Source organism: Callithrix jacchus, chromosome 19 (genome assembly GCF_049354715.1).
Source record: "Callithrix jacchus isolate 240 chromosome 19, calJac240_pri, whole genome shotgun sequence".
NCBI classification, from domain to species: domain Eukaryota; kingdom Metazoa; phylum Chordata; class Mammalia; order Primates; family Cebidae; genus Callithrix; species Callithrix jacchus.
In genome coordinates, this window is record NC_133520.1 from 45,665,883 (window position 1) to 45,682,516 (window position 16,634).

Below are 16,634 nucleotides of genomic sequence, written 5' to 3' on the forward strand. Positions count from 1 at the left end.
TGAGAAAACTGACTTCAAACCTCATTTCCATCTGCAGTGGTGATTTAGAGATACAGAACTGCCATCTAGTGACTAAGAAGGAAAAAGCAAGGCCTCTACATGAAAAATATATATTTTTTATATTATAACAAAGCACTAAAGTTAGTAAAATTAACACAACTTAGCACATCAAAGTTCTAGTAAAACTTCAAAACATGTAAGTGAACTAATATGCCTATTTGCATCTATAATGTATCTTGACATCTGACTCATACATGGTATAATTTAAATAGAATAAATTTAAAATAAACTTCTCATCTCATTCATCTGATGATTTTGGCCCGAGATGGTCCTAAATAGCATAGGGTGATTACCCATGTAAAAGTATAACTTTTATTTTAAATATAAAATCAAACAGATGTATACTCAAGTAGTGGGTCTACCCTTTATCAAGTTCGTGATCTTATGCAAGTTACTTTTACCTCCTATAATCACTTTCTTTAGCAGTTAAATATACATTATAATGAAGGATTATTGTAAAAGATTTTATAAGGTAGTAGAGTAAAAGAACAGGTATACAGTAGGTTAAAAATTAATTTCAGTTTTCTGTATCCCCTTTATGGTCAATTACTTTAGGCTGTCACAAAACATACCCATATCATCTAAGAAAAGAGTCAGCCCATAAAATAAATGTATGACAAAGAATTAATGATTCCAAGACTAAGTGGTGTCATTGTTGGCACTTAATCTTGATTGCTTCCCAATACTGTTACCTGTCAATTAATTTTCCTGACTTCTAGACACCGGACGTCAACAAGGATAAGATGTAACATTGATTCAATTTATTTCACCCTTGAGTCTTCAAGTGGTAACATCAAGTGCTTTCAAATAACCCACTCCCTTAGGTTTCCTGCTTATTGCAATATATTCACCATGGTCCATAGCTCAGAAAAAAACACTCTATAATGTTACACACGTGAATATATATCGTGAAATAGCATAATATGGAAAGCAATGTTGTACATGTTTTGTCATTGTTGATATTATCAAATACTTCCTGTGCAGGTTTACTTTGACATTATCATATAGAACAATTCATTCATATGCATCCCGGCCGGGCGCAGTGGCTCACGCCTGTAATTCCAGCACTTTGGGAGGCCGAGGCGGGTGGATCATGAGGTCAAGAGTTCGAGACCATCCTGGTCAACATGGTGAAACCCCATCTCTATTAAAAATACAAAAAATTAGCTGGGCATGGTGGCGTGTGCCTGTAATCCCAGCTACTCAGGAGGCTGAGGTAGAATTGGCTGAACCCAGGAGGCAGAGGTTGCAGTGAGCCGAGATCGCGCCATTGCACTCCAGTCTGGGTAACAGCAAAACTCTGTCTCAAAAAAAAAAAAAGTAGAAGAACCTAATATATTCCTTTAAATCACAATTTAGCTATGCTTTCCACTAAAAAAAAAAAAAAAAGGCTAAGAAAATGAGAGAAGATTTGAGAGTACTATTTTTCTTAATAATTGCTGACTACCATTTCTTTGTACCTTTTTATCTTTCATCTTATTCGCTGTGGGCTAATCACTTCAAATAATTAAGTAACCATGAGTTGAGCCCACCATGCCTCTCCAGTGGCGCCAAGTTGATGTGGGCCTCTGCTTCCATGAGAATAAGCTGGAAAAATGTGCCTTTTAAATGAAGTGTCCTTAAGGATCGCTAATCTAGCTGCCATTTTGAAAAGCACCCAGGTGCTTGCCGTGAAAGGAGAAGCAAAAAGAAAAGCATCCAGGTGCTGTTGTCAACCAATGTTTACCCCAATTTCTCCTCCAGGGGGAGCACGACTTTCATGTATAACACAGGGATTCTTTTCAAAAGGGAAGTCACTCTATGCTTTGATCGGCAATTCTTTAATTTTAGAGAAAAGAACCCCATGTCCCAGGTAATCTACGCATTTTTCATCGCAGTCACCAGAAATGGATCCAGTGAGTAAAACCCAGGTATGTGTCTCCTCATTTTCTCCTAGACCACCAACAGAACCGAAACCTCTTTCTACTGTTCATTTCTAATAAGAATTTACTGTCAAAAGCATAGCTGGGCGAAAATATAAATAATTTAAGCAAATGGTTTTATATCCAAAAGAGCAATTGCTATCCACAATTACTATTCCATATAAATGTTTCCTTTCTTGCATCTTTTTTTTTAAAATAAGAAGTCCATTTTAGCATAAAAAAAAAGACATAAAATTTGGCTTCTTTGCTAACTGATATGGTTTGGTTCTGTGTCCCCACTCAAATCTCGTCTTGTAGTTCCCATAATTCCCACATGCTGTGGGAAGGACCCAGTGGGAGACTGAATCATGGGGGTGAGTCTTTCCCGTGCTGTTCTCATTATAGTGAATGGGTTTCACGAAATCTAATGGTTTTAAAAACGGATGTTTCTCTGCACAAGCTCTTTTTTGCCTGCTGCCATTCACATAAGATGTGATTTGCTCCTCCTTGCCTTCTGCCATGATTGCGAGGCCTCCCCAGCCATGTGGAACTACAAGTCCAATAAACCTCTTTCTTTTGTAAATTGCCCAGTCTTGGGTATGCCTTCATCAGCAACATGAAAATGGACTAAAACAGTAACAGGAAAAAGAAAAGGTTCTGTGGAAATTAAACAGATACTAATGAATGCTTCATTCACCAAAGTAATAAGAATCTTATTTGACTTTAGCAAAGCTCTGACAGATTTTTTTTTTTTTTAAAGATCATAGCCATGGCACCATTTGAACAGGCACATCTCAGCAGACTTCTGCCTGGAGCGGCCAACGTTTCCTGCTGGAGCCAGCTGTTCTTGGGCCCAACTCTTTGGCTGGATATAGAATGAAGCAGCTTCTGAAAAGCTTGTACTCAGTTCCACTTCAAGGCTGATTTTCTATGCAAAAAATAAATGGAAGAAAACATCCCCTTCTGCCTGACAGGATTCCCCTGCAGGCTAAGGGAAAACAAGGGCATCCCTAGCCAGCTGGGCAGATGGAAAGATAAATCACAGAGTCTGTCACAATCTTAAGACAAACAAGACAGATGGGACTCTGACATCTTAATAAGATCGTCTCACCTGCTGGACAGCATCCAAGCCTGTTTTTGGAGTTTCCGAAACAGCAGATTGAGACTCTAGATTGGAAAGGAAGCAGACAGTCAGTATCTTAAAGGGCAATTTTCCTATTTCTTCTATCAGAAAATAAAATTTTCACTACAATATATCATTAACCATAAGCACCAAAATTATCCAGTCTCTCTTCCAGTTATATAACTGGGTTATTAGGATATGACTACTTTTCAGTGTATATAATACATATAATGACAATGCTCATGCCATAATTGGGATATTCCTATTCCCTTCTCTGTGCATCAACTATCCTTATTTGCCTCAATTGCAGTTTCTAAATTGTGCAAGCAGTCCTTCTAAGACTTTCACGGATGGTATTATTCACTTAGCTGAAGTCTGTTTCATGACAGAAGCCACCTCACCAAGGTAGAAGAATGGGATCTCAGAAGCCTTGTCTAACTGTTGTCAAATGCCTTTTGATTTCAATGAGAGATAATGAACACTGTCACCAAGAGACACTGAGTAATAAGGGATTCTGAAGGGGTTTTTCTCTTTTAGTCCTCATGTCATTTGAGAGTCTATGAGACTGCAAATTCATCATGCTATAAAACCTAAGGCATAACCAAGTCAGGAATACTTTTTCTTCTTAAGCTAGAGGGCACTTTCTTCTAAGTGAAGCTTGCATGCAAATTTAAAAATCAAAGGGCCTTCAGGATAAAAATAAAAATGAAAGGGGCTTCAGGAATCCCTCATGCTCCCTGAGTCAGAGCCTGAAAAAACACTAATCTCATCCATCCTCCACACTGTTCAGATGAGAAATTCAAGGCCCATAACACAAGTGATTGTTGGCAAGGTGAAGACCAGAGTTGACATCTGCTGACTGTCACGTTGCTCCCCTGACTGGCATGCAGACCAGACCCTGGACACAAGGTACAGCAGTCAGTCTTTACAGTCATTTTGACATTTCCAATGTAGCAGCATGGTAGCTGATGTATGTGACAAAGCTACAGAAAAATAAGAGGCATTTAGTATTTAAACAGCATAGTATACTGTTAAGCTACACTCAAAGTTTTCCTTTCGCTCAGATGAGAATCTGCCTCTACAGGGGCCCACGAGGCCTGGTTTCAATGACCTCTACTCCCTAGCCTCTCTACCCACCTTCATCTGTCCCAGCTTGCCCACCAGGCCAGCCACCCTGGGCAGCTTGCTTGTCTTGTAGCACACCAGTCATGCTTCTTCTACAGGGCCACCAAAGCCAGAGTGGCTGCTGTCTCCTCAGAGCACTGCACTCCCTCTTCTTCCCAATATCTCCAAGCCCCACTTCTGTGGCTGCTTCCTGTGGGGCTCTGCTTCAGCGAAAGTGGCGACCTCACCCACTCCCCAGCACTCCCCAGCACTCCCCAGCACTCCCCAGCACTCGCCAGCACTCCCCAGCACTCGCCACACACTCGCCACACACTCGCCACACTCACCAGCACTCGCCAGCATTCCCCAGCACTCCCCAGCACTTGCCACACACTCGCCAGCACTCGCCAGCACTCCCCAGCACTCGCCAGCACTCGCCAGCACTCCCCAGCACTCGCCACACACTCCCCAGCACTCGCCAGCACTCCCCAGCACTCCCCAGCACTCGCCAGCACTCCCCAGCACTCCCCATAGACTCTCTAATGCACTTGTTTGCCTACTTCTTTATACCTCTTATTCCAGTAGAAGATAAACTCTGTGAAAGCAAGAATTTTTGTCCATTTCCCCCCCCCACCGTTGTATCCCCAACATCCAAATAGTGCCTGGTACTTAGTAAGTGCTTAAGATATTTGTTGAGTAATTGTAGGAGTGAATGAAAGAATAAATGAAAGATGAAAACAATGAGCAGACCATGCAAGTGGATTCTACCATGAAAAGTGGGGTATCCTGGGCAGAGAAAGAGAGTAAAGATTTTTACGAGAGACAATATAGATATCGCCTTGCCTTTAGCTATTTTCTGAATCTCAGCTAAGAGCACATATTTTAAAACAAAAACCATGGAGAATAGTGTGATGTAGTCACTTACCAATAAATGTCACAGTGGCAATAAACAATTGGCCTTAAAATACAGCCATTTCCCCGGATAAATATAGCATATCATTGAGCTAATAATAAAAAAGGGATTCTTCTGTCTTATACTGACAAATCTCTACTATGAACTTAACACCAGAGTTAGCCACTTTTTAATGAAGATCTTTAACAGCAAAGGTAGTTAACAGTTAATATTAAAGCAAATCTAAACTCCAGCACGCTCTTATTCTCTGTTGTTTTTTTGTCACTTCCAAATCCTCCCAAACACAATAGACTCAAGACTAGTCTTGGCTTTGAACCAGTGGGGAAATTTTTCTCTTCCACGTCTATTTAGATGGTGCAGTAAGAGCCTAAAGGCTGTCCCGGTAGTACACAAACAGTTCTTTACATTAGAAATGCAAAAAATGCTTTCTACCTTTTTCCTACAGTCCTTGACCCGGTACTGGACCTAAAAAGGAAACTTCTGGGCTCTGATGGTAAAGAACAAGTGCAGTTTATCAGAAAAATCTACCTAGAAAGCCACGTTTATTAGCAAGACGCATCAGCAAACTATTCTGCACACCTACACCCAAACTTTCAGCTTCCCTCTAATTCAATGGCTGCCTGAACTGAATTCATTCTCCCATCCCTACCCCTTTCATTAGATTTTTTATTTGTTTGAATCTGTGTGTTAAAACATTGAAGATAAATTTATATGTTGAAATGCTGTCTTCAAAATCACAAGCTAGAAAACAGGAGTTTTACAGGGTCAAGATTTTAAAATGAAAGACATGTATAGGGCTGGGCGCGGTGGCTCAAGCCTGTAATCCCAGCACTTTGGGAGGCCGAGGCAGGTGGATCATGAGGTCAAGAGATTGAGACCATCCTGGTCAACATGGTGAAACCCCATCTCTACTAAAAATACAAAAAATTAGCTGGGCATGGTGGCGCGTGCCTGTAATCCCAGCTACTCGGGAGGCTGAGGCAGGAGAATTGCCTGAACCCAGGAGGCGGAGGTTGCGGTGAGCCAAGATCGCGCCATTGCACTCCAGCCTGGGTAACAAGAGCGAAACTCCTTCTCAAAAAAGGAAAAAAAAAAAAAAAAAGAAAGAAAGACATGCACAGAGTAACTACTGAAATATAATGGGAAAATAAATGAGAACCACTGAGAGAGGACAGAAAAATTCATGTTAAGGAAAAGGAAAGAAAACAATACAGAATAAAAGAGAGAAACAGAAGGAGAAAGATATAGGAGGGAGAAAGTAAAGGGAAGCATGAAAAATGATGAAAAGTGTCCTGCAGAGAGTGGAGAGAAATTGGTGCCCTAACGGCTAAAGGGTGGAGTCATCAGATAGGTGTATCTGAGATATCAGCTTAGTCCAACTTTCGTAGAGCTCCTTAAATGAAAGTGATCACCCGGAAATCCCAATGCCCTTGTTCCCAATGCTGTCCTCCTCCCAGGATCCAGGGCACTTTCAGGAATTGCCTTAAACCCAGCTCTGGCACAAACTGACCATCTCCATCAAATATTCATTGTTAGAATGGTTATTTTCAAAGAGTAATCCAGTGACAGAATGCTCAAGGGTACATTTAAAACTGCCACCTCCTTTACTCATCCTTAAAATTAAGAAACCAGAATGTTCTTTTCTAAAAAAATCATTATAAAGCAAAGAAGGAGAAAGAACATTCCTTAAAAAAAAAGTTAAATATTCCATTTTAAAAAGTTACCTCACAAAATTCTGAGCATTATCTAAAATTCTAGACTCCCTGTGATGGCAACTACGTTTCAGGACTGATCTCTTTATCATCACAAAAAAGCCTTTCACTCGGGAAACAAAACACAGCTGGATGAGCTGTGCCTTTATAGACAGAGGACAATAAAGACAACGAGCAGGATGTGCCCCTCTGCTAAGAAGAAAAAACAAACCAGCCCTTTAAAACATACATGCAAACTATGCCTTCTAAAAATGAAGTCGTCTCTAAACAGTCAGACATTTTAAGTAACAATGCAGCTACGTAAAATTATATTATAGCTTCTTTAATGGCATATACCGGTTTGATTCAAATCCAGTCCATTTAACTGAAATAGAATTCATTAAACTTCATTTAAGTAGCATGACTTATGATTGGCTGCCTAAGAAATGCAAGATGTTTTTAATTCTCATATATCATTTATTTCCACAAATGAAGATGGGGTTCAACACTTACATTTTCCTAAATGAGACCAATTCCATGATCTGCTTGATTATTTAATAGTATTGAGAATCTGCCTCTCATTGTCAACAAAATATAGCCACACTCAGGTTATAGTTAGTTTAGGAGAAAATGAAGGCCAATTTTATAAAATGTTATAAAAACTATATGTATACATGTATATGATATATATATTATACAAATATATAAATTCATCATATATTATATATAATGTATAAATTCATCATATATAATGTATACATTCATTATATATATTATGTAATCTATAAATTCATTCTATATTATATATAATCTATAGATTCATTATATGTATTACATATGTGTAAATCCATTATATATAATATATAATCTATAAATTTATTATATATTATATATAATCTATAAATCCATTATATATTACACATAATCTATCAATCCATTATATATTATATATAATCTATAAATTTACTATATATTATAATCTATAAATTCATTATATATGTATAAATTATATATAAATATTATATAATATATAAATACATTATAAATAGTACATTTACATGTTGAAAATAGAGAATGATCTTTGGGAGACAGAGTCAATCTAGTCCAGCACATTTTATTCCTTGATTAAGTGAGAAGCTCAGAGAGATAGAACTCTATCAATTCTCCCTTGGTCCGTCATAGAATTTCTACATTATCTCTGTTGAACATATGTTAAAACATTTAAACGAAACAGAAATAGGCCAGGCATGGTGGATCATGTCTGTAATTCCAGCACTTTGAGAGGTCAAGGTGGGAGGATCACTTAAGCCCAGGAGTTCAATACCAGCCTGAGCTACACGACCAAACCTCATCTCTACAAAGCACATTACTTCCTTTTCCCCAGCCAGTCTTATCATTCAGAAGATGTTCTGCAGACTTCAAAAGGTCAATGTTAACACCTTAGGCCCATGTGTGGAGAAAATGCAACTGCATAGGGAGCCAGGATGAGAGCCAAGCACTGCCAGGAATCTGCAACCCCCTGGGAAGGAAAAGCACCAAGACCTCACCATGGCCTCAGCACTTCCATACGTGAAGGGTCAGTGCCTTCATCAATACATAAAGGTGAAAAAAAAATCTGTCACAGAAGAGATCATGAAAAAGTTAAAGTGAGATACTCCCTATGCAGTAAAAGTGAGATACATGAAAAAGGCAGAAGACAGAGCACCGCAAATCTGAATTAGCTGGACATGTGAATTAGAAAATCAATTTTAAAAGTCAGAAAAAAGGCCAGGCACAGTGGCTCATGCCTGTAATCCCAGCACCTTGGGAGACCAAGCCGGGTAGATCACCTGAGACTCCACGAGCAGCCGGGCCAACATGGTGAAACCCCATCTCTACAAACATACAAAAATTAGCTGGGCAAAGTGGCGGGTGCCTGTAATCCCAGCTACTTGGGAGGCTGAGGTAGGAGAATCAGTTGAACCTGGGAGGCTGTAGTTGCAGTGAGCCCAGATCGTGCCATTGCACTCCAGCCTGGGTGACAGACTAAGACACCGTCTCAAACAAACAAACCAACAAAAACAAGTTGCAAAAAACAACAAATGAAACAAGCAACAAACAAACAAACAAACAAAAACCACACACACATACAACAAACTTAAAAAAACTTCTTCAATTTTCTAAGCTAGACCTGCAAGTCTTTCTTCTTCTTCAAAAAAAAAGTCATTGAATTCTTTTCCTTTGAATTAAAACAGGAAGGGGTCAGCCAGGCACCGTGGCTCATTCCTTTAACCCCAGTACTTTGGGAGACAAATCACTTGAGGTCAGGAGTTTGAGACCAGCTTAGCCAACATAGTGAAACCACCTCTCTACTAAAAGTACAAAAATTGGCCAGGAATGGTGGCGGGTGCCTGTAATCCCAGCTACTCAGGAGGCTGAGACAGGAGGCTCACTTGAACCGGGGAGGCAGAGGTTGCAGTGAGCCAAAATTGTGCCACTACACTCCATCCTGGGTGACAGAAAAAAAATAAAGAAGAAAGGGGTTACATGTTACATACAGTGGATTTAACTAAGATGTCACTAAATAAGAATGTGTACCTATCAGTTAACTACAAATAGATCATTACTATTAACAATTATATTATCAAACTTTGTGATTGACATAAAACATGAGATTGCGGGCAAAGTTAGCCAGTGATATTGACATTCCCACTCTTACAACTGACTGCTTAGAAGAGACTGTGGTATGGTCCTGGGGAATGAGGCTGTCTCATGGAAGTGTCTTTCCAAATGAACATCAGGGAGTCACAGCAGAAAAAAGTTTAGAAAGACACATTAGATCACTCTCATGAAAAAAATACTATATGGCTGTTGGGGTTTATAATAGATCAACTAGAGAAAAATAAGTCACTATGTTAAATTCTTCTTACCTCCGTCATCCTCTTCAAGAATGCATTTTTTTAAAAGGAGACAAGTTATTGCATTAAAAATCACTTCCTCTGGCATTTTGTAAGCTGTCAAATCATGTGGCAAAAACCGGATGACAAACTTCCTGGTATCAGTTCTAACTATTACCTTTTACCAAACTAAAATTCAGATCATCACACTCAATTAACTTTGAGTCAAATGCTCCACCAGCATATATAAGCAGCAACATAAAATGTTTCATACCATTTTGTAAAGTGCCCTAAAAATTTAAGAATATCATATAAATGTTTCAGTTAGAAAAGTTGAGAATGTTATATAGTAGGGAACGGAAAACATGAAAATATCACCCAATCAATGATGCAAAACATAGGATACAAACCACTGTTAAAAGGGCTCTCCATGAAATTGATTAATTCTACTATATCCACCCCTGAGTATTTTGTATCAATAAATGTTATCATAAATAGTGCAGATAATGGGATCAATATTTTCAGTTGTGGGTTTTTCTTTAAAAACTAAAAGTACTGTGCCGGGCGCGGTGGCTCAAGTCTGTAATCCCAGCACTTTGGGAGGCCGAGGCTGGTGGATCACGAAGTCAAAAGATCGAGACCATCCTGGTCAACGTGGTGAAACCCCGTCTCTACTAAAAATACGAAAAATTAGCTGAGCATGGTGGCGCGTGCCTGTAATCCCAGCTACTCAGGAGGCTGAGGCAGGAGAATTGCCTGAACCCAGGAGGCGGAGGTTGCGGTGAGCCGAGATCGCGCCATTGCACTCCAGCCTGGGTAACAAGAGCGAAACTCCGTCTCAAAAAAAAAAAAGCTAAAAGTACTTTTACTTGCTTGATTTTCAGGTGCTATCATGTTAGCGGTCTCTCTAAACATCTTTGCTTAGTGGAACCTGGAACTCTGCCTCGGCCTTTGAGAAACTGCTCTCTGTGTTATGATAAACTCGGTGTCCTACCTGGAACACCACTTCCTACACCCTATCTCCCATTTGTGTTCATTTCAGGGAGGACAGCCCACCTGCTGAATACCAAGCAGTGTTTCAAAAGCACTGGACATTTGAAAAGGGAGATTCAAAGTTGAGTGTGGGCCCCATTTAAGTGCCCTTGTGGAAAGAAAAAAGGCGTAAATACATCCTTCCAGAGACTGGGATAAAAATAGAAGGCAAGGTTCCCTTTGCAGAACTTTGGGCAGGGGACTGAAATAAAACCTTTTACATTCTTGGCCATTGTTGGTTTGAAAAGGACCTCATGACTAAGGTGATGACATGAAATAATGATAATTGTAATAAATAATATTAAACACACTGAGCTAATCACTGCAATCTAGATTCTACTGCTTCACATAAATGCCTGTAATTCTGAAAACAGTGCTATGCAGTACATGCTATTCTCATCGCTATTTTACAGATGACAAAACTGAGTACAATAGTTAGAAAGTTCGCCTAAAATTACAAAGCTAATAAGTGGCAAAACCCAGGCTCCATACTCTTAATTTATGCTCTTCTACTATGTGTCCAAAATAAGTTTCTAATGACTATCTTCCTCTCTATGAGCTAATGAGGAAAAAAAAAATCAAAATTCTTAACTCTAAGATCTATGCTACCATTTAGGAAAACCTGGAGGAGAAATGTAAGAATAGCAATCATGCTCTTCCATTTACTCCTCATTCAGGCTTCCGAAATCAATATTTATGCCTAATTCATTCACCAAGAGGAAGTTGGGAATTTATTACAACAAAATGAAGAAAAGCCCAGGTACTATGGCTCATGCTTATAATTCTGGTACTTTAGGAGACTGAGGTGAGCCCCAAAGCCTGGATCAGCCTAGGCAACATGGCGAGACTGTGGCTCTACAAAAAATTTTCCGAACGTGGCCGGGCGCGGTGGCTCACGCCTGTAATCCCAGCACTTTGGGAGGCCGAGGCGGGTGGATCACGAGGTCAGGAGATCGAGACCATCCTGGTCAACATGGTGAAACCCCATCTCTACTAAAAATACAAAAAATTAGCTGGGCATGGTGGTGAGCGCCTGTAATCCCAGCTACTCGGGAGGCTGAGGCAGGAGAATTGCCTGAACCCAGGAGGCGGAGGTTGTGGTGAGCCGAGATTGCGCCATTGCACTCCAGCCTGGGTAACAAGAGCGAAACTCCGTCTCAAAAAAAAAAAAAAAAAAAAAAAATGCCGGACGTGATGGTGCACGGCTGTGGTCCCAGCCACTTGGGAGGCTGAGTTGGGAGCATCGCTTGAGCCAGGGAAGCTGAGGCTGTAATTAGCCATTGCTCTAGTGCACCACAGAACAAGACCTTATCGCAAAAAAAAAAAAAAAGAAGAAGAAGAAGAAGAACAAAAAACAAGGGAGAAAACAACCATATTCCATAAAGCATTGTTACACAAATATCATTCTCAATTCTGTATGACAAATATAAAGTATTTTCTTAAAATCAGGATTGTGGGTCCTCATCCTGCTAAACTCCTCCAAATAAACCTGATGCTAACCTCATGCTGTCTTCCCAGCCAATAACACAAAACACTTTAAGATGACAAAAAGAGCAAAGAGAAAAAAGACTCAACAATAAATAGTTTTAAAAGATTATATCTGAATGCCACGCAATTAAAAATAAAAGATTACTTAAAACTAAGATTTAGGCCAGGTGTGGTGGCTCATGCCTGTAATCCTAGCACTTTGGAAGGCTGAGATGGGCAGATCACGAGGTCATGAGTTCGAGAACAGCCTGGCCAATATAGTGAAACCCTGTCTCTACCAAAAATACAAAAAAATTTAGCTGAGTGTGGTGGCAGGCACCTGTAATCCCAGCTATTCGGAAGGCTGAGGTGGGAGAACCACTTGAACCCAGGCGGCAGAGGTTTTGGTGAGCTAAGATTGCACCATTGCAATCCAGCCTGGTGACAGAGTGAGACTCTGTCTCAAAAACAAAAAACAAAGCACAAAGATTTAATAAAACTTATATCTCTCCATCTTGCCTCTTCCAGATATCTCTGAAGACAGAGGAAACAATTACCTGCTTCAGCATCCTTGAGCTTGTGTTCTTCCTCGGGAGGTTTGGATGGTGGCCACATGGAAGGGACTCGCCTAGGAAACTGTCCTTCTGAATAATCCAACGAGTGTGTGGGTTGACTAACTGCAGCCCAGGTATAAAGTTGATCTTGCTGTATTTAAAAATAAAAAATGTTGAAATGCTATTAATTCAGTTACAAAAAAAGCCGTGACTTATACATTGAGAAATCATTTCTATGTAAATTACTTATTATATGTATACAGATATGAAACATTAAAACAGCTTTTTATACTATTCAGTGTAGATTCCTAAGATGCACATTTTTTTTTCACACCGTTGTCTTTATCTTTATAACCACATTTGCCTCCATGTCGTTTCTAGAGTAAAGCCTATGCCTCTTTCTTTGGAGGCAGAGATGCTATGTAGGCCTGCAGGAAATTATAAAATCAGACAATCCAGACACTTAATCAGAGAACTCCCTGAACTAGCATCTTTAATTCACTGGAATATGGTAATCCTTTTAAAATTGTTTATATACTTATGGGAATGCCAAAGGACAGGCTGTACTTGAGCCCCACAGGATGATAATAGCCTTCGTGCCTTCAACAACCGAAGACCCAGGAAGCCGACTTATCTGGGGTCCAGGTTGGAAACTGTTCAGGAGAGAAACTATGAAAAAATAAATAAAGCTGCCAAGAAAAAAAAGAAATTGGATAGGGATCTTCCGGCCGAGAAACACCTTGCCAGCTCCAGACCAACAGAATTGGACAGAATGAGAAAGCAGCTAGTACTGTCCCTAGAGCCAGAAGACAGAAAACCTGCAAATCTCACAAGGAAGGCTGCTCCATGGCCTGTAAACACCTTGGAAACCTGCTCATTAGGATTTCAGAATAACAATGTGTTCAACCATTTTAGGAAGCATATGCTCAATATATGCATGTTCTATATTTGTGACATTTTTCTTAACTGGGTGCATTTCCCTAACACCTTTGATCAACATCAAGTAAAGCAAAGAGAAGAACAGTATCGTAGAAGTGAAAAAGAAAAACAAGACAAACAACAACAAAAAAACAACACTGTAATGACTGGGTTGAGACTACAAAGTAAACGAGTTATCTGATGGATGTTGCTATTCCTATATTGAATAAATTAAGGTTTTCATAAAATAATCTGCAGCATGAACAGGAAGATACAATGTATGGACCAGTTAGTTTACGCTTTGCACTTAGGGACAGCCATTGGCCCTGAGAATGCAGATTCCTGGGGTCAGCTAGGATTGTGTCGGAAGAGACCACATTTCAGACCTGGCAAAGCATTTTAGCTACTCATATCCAGCTACCCCATCTTGACCAATACCAGAAACTGTGCTGTTTAGCATACTGAATAGAAGACATAGGTTTTCCACTGGTGAAGTTAGTGGTTTTAATTAGCATAATGAGTGTTAGGTGTAAGCTGTCATTGGAGATTCTGAAGGAATCCAATGTAAGTAGATTGATAAGACATTGGAAAACAACCTCATCCTTACAAAGGCTAAAACGCAGGCAAGGAAATGATGTCACGGTGTGACACCATGAGTGTGCTACCTCCAGCCACTAGTTTAGGAGGATGTCTCCTTGCCTGTTGCCAACAACCAAGCACAGAATCCTATTCCTTGGTGTTTGTATCACATGGACCTTTCACACAAGGTGAGGTGAAGCACCTTCCAGAGTGGCAAGCCTGTCGTGCTCTGACTCTCAGGTCGGCTTGTATAAGCTTTTGTGAAAAACTAGTGCTGTATATTAATTAATAAATGTTTACATGTTGGGCAAAACTTCACTTGACATTTGCTTTCATTAAAACCCAGGAAATCCTTACCCCATATACTGAAATTCAAAATGGAACAAAGACCAAAACATAAGACCTAAAACTACCTAACTCTTAGACAAAAACATATAGGAAAAGCTTCACGACATTGTTTTTGGCAATGAGTTCTGGAATATAACAGCAAAGGCACAAGCAACAAAAATGTAAAAACAAAAATCAATGAACGGAATGATATCATAATTTAAAACTTCTGGCATCAGAGGATACAATCAGAGTGAAAAGGCAACCTATAGAACGGGAGGAAATATTTGCAATTCAAGTCTGATAAGGATTGAATATCCTGAATATAGAAAGAACTTCTACAAGTCAACAACAAAAAACAAATAACTGAGTTTAAAACGGGCAAAGGACTTGAAGAGACATCGTTTCAAAGGAGATACACAAAAGAGTCAACAAGAACATGAAAAGAGGCTCATTATCACTAGTCATTATGGAAATGCAAATAAAAATGCAATGAGATCACCTCACATCCATGAAGATGGCTATTATTTTAAAAAACAAAAAACAAATAAAGCACCAGCCTGGGAAACATGGCAAAACCTCCTCTCTACAGAAACATAAAAGTTAGCCGGGTGTAGTGGCACACACCTGTAGTCCTAACTACTTGGGAGGCTGACATGGGAGGATCACTTGAGCCCCAGAAGTCGAGGCTGCAGTGAGCCATGATCATGCCACTACACTCCAGCCCAGCACCAGAGCAAGACCCTATCAAAAACAACAACAACAAGATAGAACATAAATGCTGGCAAGATGTGGAGAAACTGAAAGCATTGTGCACTATTAGTGATCCTGTAAAATGATACCGTTCCTATGGAAAACATATGGCAGTTCCTCAAAAAATTAAAAATAGAATTACCATATGATCCAACAATTATACTTCTGGATATATGTGCAACAGAATTAAAAATAGGATCTCAAAGAAATATCTGTACACCTATGCTCATAACAGCATTGTTCACAATAGGCACAAGGTAGAAGCAACCCAAGTATCCATTCATGAATGAACAGATAAACAAAATGTGATACATATACAAAACGGGGAATTATTTAGCCTTCAAATAGGAGGAAATTCTGGTACATGCTACAGCATGAATGAACCTGGAGGACATTTGGCTAAACAAAATAACCCTGCTACAAACAGACGAATAGGGTATGATTCTACCCATATGAGATACATAGCATTGTCCAATTCATATTGTCAGAAAGTAAAATGGTGGTTGCCAGGGGCTGGGGAGAGGGGGATGGGGAGTTACTACAATGTAATGGGTACAGAGTTTCAGTTTTGCAAGATGAAAAAGTTCTGGAGATTGACTGCACAACAATGTGAATCCACTTAACAATACTGAATCATAAAATGGTTAAGGTGATAATGTTCTGTGTATTTTCCCACTGTTAAAAATGTTTTAATAATTTTTTAAAAAAACAGTAAATTGCAAGGCTGTTGGGAAAAGCTAAGATAAATGAATAAACTATGCCATACGAACATTCTTGGAAAAAAAAAAAAGAGTAGTGTACGATTAAATTGACAGGTCAGTTCTTAATAGGTAACATGGATACTGTTATGGTTAAGAAAAGAACTGTAATGTAGCCAGGCATGCGGCTCATGCCTATAATCCCAGCACTTTGGGAGGCTGACTCAGGTAAACTGCTTGAGCCCAGGAGTTTAAGACCAGCCTGGGCAACATGGTGAGACCCCAGCTCTACAGAGTATTTTAAAACTGTACAAAAAATTAGCCAGGGATGGTGGCACACACCGTTAGTCCTAGCTACTTGGGAGGCTGAGATGAGAAGATCACTTGAGCCTTGGAGGTTGAGGCTGCAGTGAGAAAAGTTTCTGAAATATAATACCCTCTCCAATCTACCCTTCCCCACCCTCCAGTTAATGGTGATGATACCTATTTTAGCTACAGTTAGCTACAATTATTCTGCACAGCCCCCAAAAATAAACTTATCTTAAATCTTTGCAGCCACTGCCCTCCTAATATCTCCCAGAGTAGCAGAACCAAACTGTCCACAACAGCATACTTCTAAGCCTGAGCTTTGGTTCCTC

The 16,634-nt window shown here is 39.7% G+C and overlaps 1 protein-coding gene across 8 annotated transcripts in view; it reads right to left on the bottom strand.

Annotated features, from left to right (window-relative positions):
- Positions 1 to 16,634, bottom strand: part of FMN2 (formin 2) — a 398,830-nt gene that overhangs the window by 302,465 nt on the left and 79,731 nt on the right. For 4 of the 8 annotated variants that reach the window (XM_078357267.1, XM_078357265.1, XM_078357263.1 and 1 more), the window contains exons 3-5: positions 12,725 to 12,872; positions 9,702 to 9,713; positions 3,073 to 3,128 (exon numbers count right to left, since the gene is read on the bottom strand). In XM_078357267.1, coding sequence (XP_078213393.1) covers positions 3,073 to 3,128; positions 9,702 to 9,713; positions 12,725 to 12,872 — 216 coding nt within the window. The remainder of the gene's footprint in view (positions 1 to 3,072; positions 3,129 to 9,701; positions 9,714 to 12,724; positions 12,873 to 16,634) is intronic. The other 4 variants (XM_078357268.1, XM_035280903.3, XM_078357264.1 and 1 more) reach the window with 1 other exon arrangement.